At 35.2% G+C, this 14,090-nt stretch overlaps 1 protein-coding gene across 2 annotated transcripts in view; it reads right to left on the minus strand.

Moving 5' to 3' along the window:
- LOC594811 (unconventional myosin-Ia) overlaps positions 1-14,090 on the minus strand; it is a 77,298-nt gene that overhangs the window by 16,740 nt on the left and 46,468 nt on the right. For both annotated transcript variants that reach the window (XM_031000178.1, XM_031000179.1), the window contains exons 6-13: positions 10,290-10,336; positions 8,698-8,761; positions 8,163-8,261; positions 6,681-6,787; positions 4,760-4,907; positions 3,264-3,472; positions 2,394-2,459; positions 1,597-1,764 (exon numbers count right to left, since the gene is read on the minus strand). In XM_031000178.1, coding sequence (XP_030856038.1) covers positions 1,597-1,764; positions 2,394-2,459; positions 3,264-3,472; positions 4,760-4,907; positions 6,681-6,787; positions 8,163-8,261; positions 8,698-8,761; positions 10,290-10,336 — 908 coding nt within the window. The remainder of the gene's footprint in view (positions 1-1,596; positions 1,765-2,393; positions 2,460-3,263; positions 3,473-4,759; positions 4,908-6,680; positions 6,788-8,162; positions 8,262-8,697; positions 8,762-10,289; positions 10,337-14,090) is intronic.

The following is a 14,090-nucleotide window of genomic DNA, read 5'->3' on the forward strand; positions in this document are numbered from 1 at the left end:
TTTAACACATATGAGCTCAGTTCTTCTTTCATACTCTGTAACCTTGGAAACCAAAGAATGCATGTATGTATCACCGTACTGCATCCAGATGGAGAGTTTGATTGTAGCTTAGTTTCAGTACAATGTATACATTACTCCCAACCACGCAAGCTTTCTATTTTTATCTTGATTCTAAGGCATTCAAATCAGTTGAAAGTTGGTTGGTTTTATCATGAAAATATGGGCAAGCATATATCTCCTTTTTAAGGAGGAAATAACAGATAAGTACTTCATGTTTTTGCATGCTGAAAGAGTGAACTATAAACTAAACTGTTATTGAAATCAACATATGAGATGAAATTGCAGAGTATACAATGTTTTGAAGGTCTAAAAGGACATTGTTTAAATTATGATTAAAGGATCATTGAGGATAATACTTATGCAACATACAATCATGCAAAGGAAACTCTAACACGATGGAAACAAAGTTACTTCTCTATAGCATTCTATACTCACCTCATCTTCTCTCTCCTTTTATATTGATCGACACATTAATGATTGCAAAATAATGAAGCATTTAAAGAAAATGGCAAAGCAAAATGAGAAAAGTGCAAGCTACATGTGTGTGAAGAATAAAATAATGAGGAGCAAATAATATTAATGAAGCATTAATAGTTTAAACACACACTGACAGATTGGAAGGATAAATATTGTGAATATCTGACATACATACATGTAGAAGCCACAAAGCTAATGTACATTTACACATAAAAAGGTGTTATTAAGATGGAAAAAAAATAGACCTCCAAATTAGATTGGCTTTTCATCATGGGCCTGAGTATCACTATTCAAAGATCAAAACTAGAATTCTCTCGCATACATTCTATCTTGGATTTCTGTTATTATGTGTACATCATCTATTGATATACATGAATAGCCTTTGTCATAGATGAGACGTCCTTGTCATAGATGTGATCACACAGCAAATGAAAAGATCGGTTGTACATGTACGTACCAGCATATCCAAGTACAATGAAATATGATATGATGTCATAGAAGAGAGAGAGGGAGGGAGGCAAAGAGAGAGAGGGAGGGAGGGAGAGAGAGAGACAGAGAGACAGACAGAGAGAGAGAGAGAGAGAGAGAGGGGAGAGAGGGAGAGAGAGAGACAGACAGACAGAGAAAGAGAGAGACAGAGACAGTGACAGAGAGAGAGAGAGAGAGAGAGAAAGAAAGAAAGAAAGGGAGGGAAAGATGAATGAGGGAAAACGAGTGAGGGAGAGAAAAAAGAGGGAAGGGGAGTAAATCAAAGAAGGAGACCAAGAGACGGACATAAGGAAAAAGAAAGATAAAAAGACATATAGAGAAGAAAGACAGATGTAGAGATGGAGACTGCAATATGCAGAGAGATATAAAAACAGAGAGAGAGAGAGAGAGAGAGAGAGAGCGAAAGAGAAAGAGAAACATTTGTGAGAGTGAAAGAAAGATAGAGAGATGATAATTTGAGCCTGAACACACAGACAACAGTAGCTAGAGATACATACAGCAGCTAAGGCAAACAAGGACACACCCTTAGTGAGACATGTACAGAGCTAAGCGATTAACATGACAACTCACCTTCTCAATGAGATCACATATAGAGATATTATCAAAGTAATCAACGTGTGTCCATTCGATGCCTTCCTGGATATATTCTTCTTGCTCCTCTCTCAACGTCAGCTCTATGAAGATCTGCTGAAGCTTCTCATTGCAGTAGTTGATGATAAACTGCTCAAAGTAGTTTTTCTGTGTCATGTAAATAACAGAATAACGATGTCTTACCCTTATGAATACAATTTTTAGTACCGGACACACCGCTAACTAGACTCTACACCAACTCCAAACTGACAGATTTTTGGCCATTCCTGGAAACACAATTGTTTGTTTGGTCTGTTGTGAGTCTGGTCTTGGTCTCATTGGTGTGACTTAGCACTAAGAATAGCACTTACAAATAATGTCTCTTAAAATCTTAAGAAGTGACAATGAACCTTTTTACCAATCACTAAAATCAAACGACATTTCTTCCCAAAACCTCTGAAGGCGAACTCTAATTTATTTTTTGTCATGTCATTCAGTACCTCTTAGCATTTCATTAATCTTGAATATATTGTCTGTTGCCCTGATCAATAATCATTTGGCATTTTCCCCCATTTCTTTTCTTCGCCTTTAACATTATAGTTATATTATCTAATGAAAAGAAAACGATACAGTTCAAAGCTAACTTCACAAGTGATACAAGGTCATTTCCTTTAACACAACATACTGTACGAATGGATCAAAACAATAACTTGGAAGAAATGCCCATTAGGATAAATGATGAGGCTGAAAGTAGAAAGCTCCATCTAATTTGAAGTAGAGAATAGATATCATCTTACCTTGAAGATTTCAAACCCGTAGATGTCCAGTACGCCCATGACTTTCTTGGCAGCCCCTTTTCTCACCTGCAGATAATAAGGAAACAAAATATACAGAAATAGGAAGGGAAAACAAATGATGTGAATATTCCATCAGGAATAGTGTCATTGCATAAACAAGTTTTTGACACCAAGGTAAGGACAAAGATAACAGCCTTTCTAGATTGTCTTGGCACAGATGAGGGTATGATATGCCAAATATTCAACATGTCTGTTTATGTGGTCTGTTTATAAGCTATATCACCTTCCATGCATCAAGGATGAATACTCATGGCATCGGCCATCAGGCTTATCCATACATGAGCACAATTTAGGATGTCATGAAACCAATGGTCCTGCTTTAAAAGTGATTCATCATTCATATCATGGTATTAGTGGTGTAAATTTTCATTTTCAGACATAGATGTGGAATTGCTGCAAAGCAAATTACTTAATTGATAGCTTCTGTAGCCATGCCATAGTCATGAACATGTCTCTTTTAAGTAGCCTTCAATCTCTAAAAGGAACATAATTTCGTAGACAGAAACACTGATATGATCTAAGAGATATGTAATCTGAATGCAATAACATGTATCCTTTCTTCAACCCCCTCATCCTTCACAGGCATACCAGCTTAAGTACTCAATGAGTCCTTCTCACCAAGAACCTGCCCTGATACTCTGATGGTGGTCTTGACAATTTATGAGAATGGCCAATCATAGATGGCTTAATTTACAGTGCGTCACTGGCATGGAATGCCTTGGCCACACTATGGGCCTTTGACACCCTCATCCCTACACCTACCTACCCCCAATACAAGATTTAAGAACTTTGTGCGTTTACTTGACTTACCCTGATACTCTCATTAATGGTCCTGACAATCCATGAGAATAGCCGATCATAGATGGCTTTACACAAGGCATCCCTAGCATAGAATGCCTGAGATGCGCTCAGGGTGGTCGTGACCTTGTCACCTTTGCCCCCATACATCGTCCGCTTGGTAAGGGCCCCCATTACACTGTGACGTTCACACTGGAACAGGTCACATACACTGTCCATTTCTGTCAGTGAGAGATACAAATTTGTCCAATTTTAAATAAAAAATATCGAAGTTTTATGCTTCTTTTTTTTGTTTAAGTCAAGTTTTTAAATTAAAAAATGATAATGTATTATTTGCCAGAGCTACAGCTGGGATAATAATCCCCAATGTCCTTTAGAAACAATTAGAGATGTTACATCATAATGTGATATGGGTTATATAAGAACAGCATATTGTTATCATTATCATTTGAAATCTCTCATTCATTACATGAAGGAAACATAAAAACTGAGATTCACTGCTTAGCCATGGAGTGTCAAAATAAGTACTGTAAGTGTTTCACAAACAAAGAACATATGTTACATTCCAAGAAACATGAAAGAACAAAGATGATTGCTTTGGGGCATTTTATGAACAGGTATAGGCTTCATAAAAGAAGAAAAAAGCCATTTATTCTGCGGGTGATGGTTTTGAGAGAAAGATATTAAACAAAGAGGACCTACATCAATTTTTTCCAAGTTTCTTTACTCTTCAAACTTTTGTTATTTGCCTCCTGTTGCAGTTAGTCCCAAAACCTTGCCCTAGATTGTATATTGCCACTAGAAAAAGCCAGCCATTATATTGAATGTCAAGTGGGCTAAAGCTGTATCAATATCCAAAGTCCACAATAAAGCATTTAACTCTTAAGGCTCGTTCAGATATGACATGATAAACCGCCGCAAAAAAGGCTGCTGCATTTTTTAAATGTGTAAATGAAGCAGTTTTGCTGTGTAATATCTGAATGGGCCTTCATTAAACAACCTACTGGTCATCTATTAAGGACACTCAATATTAACTTTCATAACTACCTAAAAATTATTTGCACTTTGAACAGATCAAACACCATCGGTACACAGTAATTTGTTTGCAAGGTCTTTAATAATGTTCGTTTCAATCAAGGTGTCTGTCATATGGTTGGCTAGAGTTTTAATCTGGGTGGATTCAGGATTTTGTAGGGGGGAGCACAATTTGTAAATTTCTGAAACTTTCTGACAAGCAGGAAAAAAGACAGGTGCCTTTGGGTCGCAAATGTGAAAGGGAGCCATGAACCCAGTTATGGTGAACACATTTTTCTTTGGTGAGCTTTAGATGTGCCACTTGGGTTAAAAAATGGGGGAGGTAAGGACCAGTTGTACCCCCTAAATAGGCTACCATTTAGGATTCATGAATCTATATTTGCAGCACCTTTCATCTTCTCCTAGCTCAAGATGAATAAGCTTTGAGAGAAGAGGAAGGAAAAGGAGGAGTAGGAAAAGAAGGAAGAACGCACCTTCTTGGTTCATGATCTTGACTCCCTCTGTTCCGTTGTGGGTTACATACTTCTTGAACTTGATGTTACCCAGTTTGAGGATGCTCGCTAAGAGCTTGTAGACACCTAAGATCTCCTCGTCAGCAAACCCAATGATCTGCATGGCTTTCTGAAATGTCAACATAACAGAACACTCCTTAATATCCGCATCACTATATTACATCAGTCTCTTCCTACTTTGTTTATTTTTAGTTTCTGCCTATTTCCTACTTGTATTTAAAATTACATTTACAATGACAAAAAGGCAAGACAAAAAGGCAAGACAAAAAGGCAAGACAAACATTCATACACATACAATGTAGACAATGAACTCGTTTTTTTTATCTGGTCATTGGATATACTACTTGAACAAACAAAGTACATGTATTTCAATTATTTAAAAGAGAATGCAGGTTACATGTATTTTCATAGAAACTGCTTTTCATGCAAGCCCATTATTTGATAAAGAGGATTTGTTGCATGAGCATCATATATCAGGATAGTAGTACAATACATAATTTGATTTCCTAGATGAAAATCAAGTGAAAAAACAAACAGTGTAACTGTTTCATAACTGTTTAATTTCTCTTGTTTTATATAAAGAAGTGTCAAAATACATGATCATATGTGAGAAGAAATGTCAAAGGGTGACCCTTTACTGACATTCATTAACTTAGTTAATTAAATGTAACTTCCTTTAAGTACAAACGTTGAGAGGTTTTCTCTCTTTTTCAGGCACTGCGTGGACATTGTTTAATTGAATGATATTCTGTTAATCCCTAATTTCCTAATTAGTTTTTAAACCTAAGCAGTCCCTTGTTTCTCCACCTCCAGTCTACTCAAACGGGCAAACTGGCTGGTACAAGGGAAACTTTGCATAATGGGATTAATCATGCTTGGCACCATATCAAATAATTGGGGGCAAGAAACGAGTTGATCTAAAAGAAACATTGTTTAAATCATGCATTTCTAATGAAGTCTCATAGCCAACATGTAAATCTCTGAAGTGTGTTGGTTGTGTAGGGTCTCACATAACAAAGTCTGTTCTTGATTACATCACTATATTTAATGACTAAAGAGTAATCATTTTTATTGATTTCACATTCACATGGTTCCCAGCATTTCATGAAAACGCTATTTCCAGAAGCCCATGTTAAAGAGCTAGGTATTTTCAATGGCAATAACAACTTTCTTGCAGGCAGCCAACAAATTTCAGGATCATTCAAGAAGGCATGTGATACAGGTACACTAATAAAGCCATCACAGTAATTCCTACGGTGAATGATTTTCCTCAAAAATTTCTTGACTTGCCCCTGACTATAAAAAAAGGAAACTCATTTTCAATGGACTTTCCTCATTTCCAGGAGAGCTGCTAATCCTGCATGAATACAGCACAAACAGGTCACGGTATATTTGAAATGTATCTCCCAAATCCCAACACCTGGATATATCAACCTCTCCTTATCTTTCTTTCACACCAGGATATATTCACTTTGGCTAATATCAATGCATCTCCTGTTTTTCACTTAATGAAAGAAAATAAGAAGTGTTTTTTCCCACCCCACATCAGATAAACCATTTGCTAAATAGAATCTCATATTTTGGTTGCAGACCAAATGATATTTCAGCGACAGCACTTGGCAATCGGATGAAAATAGAAGTACATGGTTGGAAATGTGTAATCTCTAAAATTCCAAGAACAGTGACACACACCAATACACTCTAATCTGCCCGTGCCCCACCTAAATTTTTTCATCAAAGAGGCCCTGAATACTACTTCTATCTTTCATGCCAACAGAAATATGTTACAATATAACATTTGACAATATTCTGAGGATAAACAATCAATACACGGCAAAAAAAATGTTCATAGGAATTTTGTGAAAGTATTCTGTTTATTTACCTGTGTAATAGCAAAGTTATCTCTATCATTGATTTTACTGGTGTCATGTGATCCATTTTGGCTGAGGTAATGGTAGTCTTCAGGATTACGACTCAATTCCAGTTCATCTACAAGTTAAGAATATGGAAGGAAAGATGAGACTTAGTGATAACCATCATGTCCATCACTAGTTATATCTGAATGCCAAAGAAAAAGTCTGAGCACAATCTTCAACAAGTGTATTATGTCTCATCATTAATTTACTCTCTGCGACTGAGGAGAGACTCAGACGATGGACCACATCTTGAAGTGCGGCGGAACGGCCGGGTTGCACAGATGAAGACCTGGCCCTTTTTAATGAAACGATCATTGCAGCAATCGGGCGATGGATGAACTTATTTTAATTTAATTTAATTTTAATTAAGGAACTTTACATAACTATCTTGATCTAAGGAGACACGAACGAAAGATTAATTTAGCAATTCTCTGTATGAATTTAAGCTAGCTAACTCGATTTGTACTTCTCAGATGTTTTATTGTTTTGTTTTAATTTCAATTGCCAAAAATAAAATTGAGAAAGCAATGGTTCACAATAAATAGGCTTCAACCCTCAGTTACCAAGTCCCTCATAAACATGTAAGGAGTTTGTCTGTTTGTAGGCAAAATAAATCACTCAGTCAATCAATACCTACTTAAAAACAATCAAATACATGCATTTCACTATTTATAAAATAAACCTAATTTCACTATTATTTTGACCTAATATTGTGGGGGCAATCTCAAATATTATGCTAATTATGCTTGACAATACTGTGTTGAATATGAAGGCCTCGCCCACAATATTATTGTGTGTGGCAGAATGCTATCCTCCCCTGTAATTAGCATCACTTCAAACAAAATATTTCACTCTTCTATTTTAGAGGTGCACGCATGCATGTATGAATATAAGGCCTTCCCTCATCGCCTACATTGACCTAGATTATATTCTGAAAAGAATTGACGACCTGTGAAATAATACATCACATCTCCCTTTACAATCAGGCATGCCTCATTTGATATGCAAGACATGAGAAAAGGAAAGGGCGTGATGGTTGTAAAACACACACAATGCCCCTCAATAATACATGCATCATTAAAGCCATTATTTAGATTACACCTTTACTTTGTGGTGAACATCAACATGTTTGTATACTTTTCAAGCATTTTATCACCTTCTTTCAAATCCCAAGCTCAATATTCACGTCTTTCAATTCATCCTCTTACAGATCAGGCATGAACGAAACACAAAGCCATTAATGTACTTCTAAACATTACTCAAGGTGTAAACTACATGATATGCAGAATAAATTGTGAAAGGGCATTAAATATCAAAGTCTTTTGTAAACAACCACTTCTTATACAAGGAGGTGCAAGTGCTCGAATAGTAGACAGAGAAAGACCCTGGCACAGATAAAGATGAACATTCAAAGAGTCCAATATTTGTTTTTCTTTTAGAAAACTTACGCATCAAAAGCTCTGGTGCTCCTGATAAAAGCTGGTAGAATATATGAAAGTTTCTCTCTCCTTCAGGCTGGGATATCACTCGAGATTTCTCCAATAAATCTGGGCGAAAATACAAGACAGAGATGCCACTAATAACAAAAATAACATTACAAAACAGAAAAGTCTTTCTTATTCAAATTGCATGGAAGTTTTGTAAGATACGTGAATAAATCATAAATCTTGAATTTGCTTTAAAAGAGAGCAAATGCAGTACTTGTACCCTGATCCCATTCTTCCCCCAGGAAAGGGTAGATAAATCTATTGGGTCAAATGTACCGATGTTGGAGTATAAAAAGCATCCAGATTCCCTCTAAGTATCAGATGTTACCTTATTCCATCTACACAATCAATGTATGTTCTTAACTTTATCTCTTCATAAACATCTATTCAACATTTTCATTCAATTCGAACATGATTTTAACACAAGTTTGTTACGTTACTTTGAAAAATTGACTGATACTGTTTAATGATTTTTATATATTCCTGATTCACTTACAATTTGTGATAACACCTCCAACCGGATCACCTTTGAAATCAAACTCTATGTCCATATACTTTCCCTGAAAAGAGAAAAATATTAATACATTATAATTGAGTGTAGTTCTAATTTTACAAAATTGTTACGACAGTCTATAAACCCTATCACCTCAGCTCAGGCTACATGTTATGATCTTAATATGTCATTAAAAAATGCTTTTAGCGGGCACTTTGTCAATCATCCGTTCCAAGCCAAGCTATTTGGATAATGGTTTTACACAATCCATTAATGAAGTAGAGCATTTCCTATAATCATTAATGGTTTTTCTAGATAAAAGTGCTATGTACATTATTACAGACATACCCCAAATTAATAGGTTTGTTGTTAATCACCAGACCGTGTTTATCATTATGGTCATTATAATGTACCTCATCAGAAAGTTTCATGAGAATTTAAAAAGAGCCTTTCCTACACAACTCATAGTTTTCTTAACTGCAACAACACACAGCACGATAATCATTAAATCGATAGCAGTTCCATACCATATTTATGAGTGCCATACATTCTAGCTATTCCTTAATTATCTAAAATAAGGCTCAATGAAAAAATGCAGTGTTACCAAATGATACCCAAAGACTTTATTTAATGTTTATCCTCAGTGTTGGCACTTGCCTCTTTTTTTCTTAGGGGTGAGGGGCCATGAAAACTAATATCATAAAGGAAAATTATAAATCCATGTATACATGTAATGATTATTATTTTATTTTTCTTTACATCATAAAAACTGTTCCCATCAACACATAACATATCTACAACGACCATACTATCATGACCACGTCTATACATGTGAATATATAACTATCTGTACTAATTACATGTACTACGTCGAAGGAATTGTGTCACATCTCATGATTTCTTACACGCGGGATCTAGTTTCATATTGAAGAAGACAACTACATGTTTATTATATTTCAATCATGCATCTGAAGCTACGTGTTTGAAATATTGCCTTTTGGTAAACAGATTGCCTTTTGAAGTACTGATTACATTATCCTATTACAGGAAGTATGAACATACAATCTATTCAAATAAATATTTTCTATGTGACGGAGCCCTCCCATAAAAACACTTTGAACTTTATACCGGATAAGAAACAAAGAAACAAACAGTAGTCTGATGGTTTTAATAGAAGACATCTATATTTCATCTGTTCAGAGCCAGAAGGGCGTTAACTCTAAATGTATGTTATAGTATATGAGCTAAAGACCCTTTTAACTCCAAAAAGATAATTTACTAAAGGTCTTGCACATTTTCAATCAGCTCTAAGTATGAGATACAGAAATGTTAATTATATTTCACTTTAAGTTATAAAAAATGCAGCAGTTTTGCCGTGTCATATCTGAATGATGCTTTATGACTACCACCAGCCTTATAGTCAGAACTAAGTTGGCATTTCAATTCTTTCTCAGTAACCAAGGTAATCAAAATGTCAGATCATACATATGAGATCACCTTCCTTGATAATAGGTCAATATCATCCCTACGCATGAGATATAAAAGAAAAGACTGTAGAGATCATATAAACATAGTTTAAATGCACTGATACTTACAAATCTTGATGAGTTGTCATTTCTGCTTGTCTTTGCATTTCCAAAAGCTGAAAAGAACAAAAAGATAATGTGTGTTATGATAAAACTAGAAAGAATAAGAAATATCAAGGGTCCCACTTACAAAATAGTAGTACATGGTAAGTACATATTATAATTTTAAAAACCTACTTGTAATACAAGATAAAAATATTTCTTAAAGCCTATTGCTGAATGAAAAAAATCTCTTGATCTATTTTTCATTTTAACAATGCAAAATCAGATCATAATTGTTCATTATCTTACAAAACTGATTCAGAACAGATGTAGAAATGAACATCATTATTGACAAGATTACACTTGAATCATAGTTGTACAATAGATTCACCACTTCATCAGACTACTGGTGGGGTCTTTGTTTCTTATCCAGTATAAAGTTCATTACTGGTATGTTCTTTTGGTAGGGCTCCTTTACAAAGTAGATATTTACTTGGATAGATCGTATGTTCATACTTCCTGTAATATGATAATATTATCAGTACTTCAAAAGATCTTTTCAAATGTTTTAGGTGACCAAAATGAGCAAAGGAAAATGTTGAAGATTAAAAACAAAAATTCACCTAGAAAATCTCACAAAGAATTAATTTTACGCTGAACAAGTCACCACTCAGCAGTAATAAATACTGCTTTCGTTTCTTCTTCAGACCTCGCATTTCAAGATAAATAAATCATTAGGCTATATTTTTTTCTCACTGGTTAGATCAGTTTCACCAACTTCCAAGACTATGATTTCCCCACAAGCATTGTTGTCAACACAGGAGGCCACCACAAGAGTTAACCACCATCATCATTTCTTTCTCAACCACATCACCATGACCTCAAACGTCTATGATACCCCCTTTTAGACTAACAAAACTTATCAAACGTCCGAATGAAAACACATGTACTTCATATTTTTCTTGTCTGAATGTCACATTACAAATTGTTGTCGTCCTAGATAGCAATACAATAGTTCTTAATGTATGAGAAAAATAGTGTATGATGTGAAAATTGTAGAGAAACTTTGGGTGAATCAATGTCTATCAGCTCTATGAATATTGTGTAAAAAGACAAAAATTGAGTTCATAACAGACTGGGGCATATTTTAAGCATGCACTGATATGACCAGCCAGTTGCAGTATTGTGATTGAGAAATGCCCCCATACACTGTATCTATTTGGAGCCAGAAGAACATTAAGTCAGCATAAAATCATATGATTTAATGCCCTTCTGGCTCAAAACATAAAACATAATGTATAGTTCCTTATATATATGTTCCTTTCAATGATATTGTCATTCGAGTAGGGGTAATTGATATACAAGGATTCTTTGTTTCGCTAGACGAATTTGGGATAAATTTTCTCTAGTGCGAATGCCACCTTTGCTTCTCCTCATCCACCACTACCATGACCCGGCCTCTGTCATCTTTATGATGAATCATCACTCTCTTCATACATCCACCATCATCACCAGCATGGTGTCTCCATGATGCCATGCTCCATCACCACATCACACATCATAATTGAAATGTATTATTGATTAATTCATAGCCTGTAGCTCAGTGCGCAGAGGTTATGATTACAATTCTTATTTGCTCAACATATTATTCTGCTCCATGCGAGGTGATCTGGCAGAAACCTTGGACTTGTTGATAAGATATCTCCTCAATCTGGAGCCTCACTAGAGGCATCATTTTTTTGATTTTTTTTTTTTTGAAGGCAAATGCAATTTCAATATATTTCATCATGATATTGAAGTGTTGCATGTACATTCGGAAAAGAGAGACATTGGAAAATACAGAGAGGAGGTAGAGAGAGAGAGAAAGAGAGAGAAAAAAATGAAACAGAAAGGAAGAGAAAGGGAGAGAGTGACAAAGAGAAAGAGAAGAGAAAGAGTAGAGAGAGAGAGGGTGTACAGGAATCGAGAATCTGTCGATGAAGGAAACTGTTGTCATGGTAATGACAGAAATGCTGAGAAGATTATAATTCAGTCTCAGATGAAGCTATGCTCAAAATTACCCGAGTGGCAGATTAAACATACAAAAAAAAGGCATCACCAAACCTTTGCAGAGGCAAGAAATGGTAATGGGTAAAATGCATGCTTGAAGAGGAAGGTTGAGCTGTTAGAGTGAAAAAATTGGTAGTTATTAATCTTTCTTATTTTGTCTTTATAGAAAAGAACTTCTCATTTTGTCAGATGCAACTTGGTGGCAATGTCCAAAATATTTCAACCCATAGCTGATAAATCTCTCCCAAAAACACTCTTGACTTACTTTTCATTACCGAAATTAAACTGGATCTTTAAAGAGATGAGAGGTAGTCACTATGAATCATCAGAGGTTTGTAATGTTGAGGTGGTTTGTATATCTCTGGAAGGTATTCCAGCCCAGGGAACATTGAAGTATCTTGACGGGATATGAGAATCGTGTCTGTTTTGATTGGGCTGACTCACTTTCACTGTCTGTGCTAATCCTGGGATGTACTGTACGCTTGATTTACTGTCTTGGTAAATTTAGAATAATTTGTTCTTCGCTTGCATACCATGCACACACATATACACCAAAGTGACAAATCAACAAAATCAAAAACAATATTTTCATAATATAATTGAGTACATTTCAGTTTAGGCCCAGTAGAAGCCTGGTGTATATTGAAGGCAGTATTCAACCTCATATTGTCTGCTAATTAAGAGCGAAAAACAGTGTTTACTCATATCATTTGTAATGCCCTTCTGGGTTTTTAGCAGACAATATAAAAGTGAAAATGGTGAAATTGTGCATAAATCTGTCTTTAAATTGGGTAGGATGCAACTGTTGCAAAGTACATATATAAAACATACACATGAAAATATTTGTTGCTACATATATGAGTTGGAGTGTCTAAACATGATTTCAAAGACTTAAGAGTAATTTCAATACTCTACTTTGTATCATATAGAAATTAAGTTCTGATTGTACAAAATTGTCAATTTGTCATGTTCGTATAATTCAATATATGATGGACAAGGCTACAGAATTTGCCTTGAGTTGATGTTTCAAAAGTCTATGCAAACGCCTTCTACATACTTGTAACACTTTAATTAAAATTATCATTGCCTGTGTATGAACATGGACTATGCATCTGCTGAAGAGCATTCAATGTGGGTGCACTAATATGAGCTTGTATGTGTAAATGACTATATCGATCATTAGTCATCAAATTTCAAAAGCTGTTTGAATCCCACCATTTACTACTAATCTATTCAAAATTGGTTACAACTATTCAATTATGGAACTGAGACAATGATTATCATGTCTTCATTACTCTATATTTTGCACACAAATGTATATCAAAAGAAGTTAAATTGTGTATATTTTAGGCTATGATGTAAAATGCTCAGACTGCTGCTACTCTTTAGACCATTGACCTATTATTATCACTGTTACCTAACTCTGAGTGAGTATTAACTGATATTTGAAATGTTCTGTTTGCTCATAGTGTCAAAGTACAATGGCCCAGCTACTCCACCCTTCACTGCATATGTAGGCCCACATGTACAATAAACAGCCATATAAAGCCTCTCAGTATTTTGTCTAATATTGTGTAGGTCGGTGGACTTTTTTGTGAGCTATTCACAACTTGTTTACAAAAAATACTAAAATGATTGTTCCATGTAAACAAATGCTTTATTCCTATTTCCTGAAAGTATGCAGAAGGCAAACTTACATTTATACTGTACCCCAAAACTAGCACTTCAGTGTACCATCTTGGGGTCAAAAGATTTTCTGCTTAACCTATTGCCTATGGA

The sequence above is a fragment of the Strongylocentrotus purpuratus genome, unplaced genomic scaffold (genome assembly GCF_000002235.5).
Source record: "Strongylocentrotus purpuratus isolate Spur 01 unplaced genomic scaffold, Spur_5.0 spur5_scaffold_6, whole genome shotgun sequence".
NCBI lineage: Eukaryota > Metazoa > Echinodermata > Echinoidea > Camarodonta > Strongylocentrotidae > Strongylocentrotus > Strongylocentrotus purpuratus.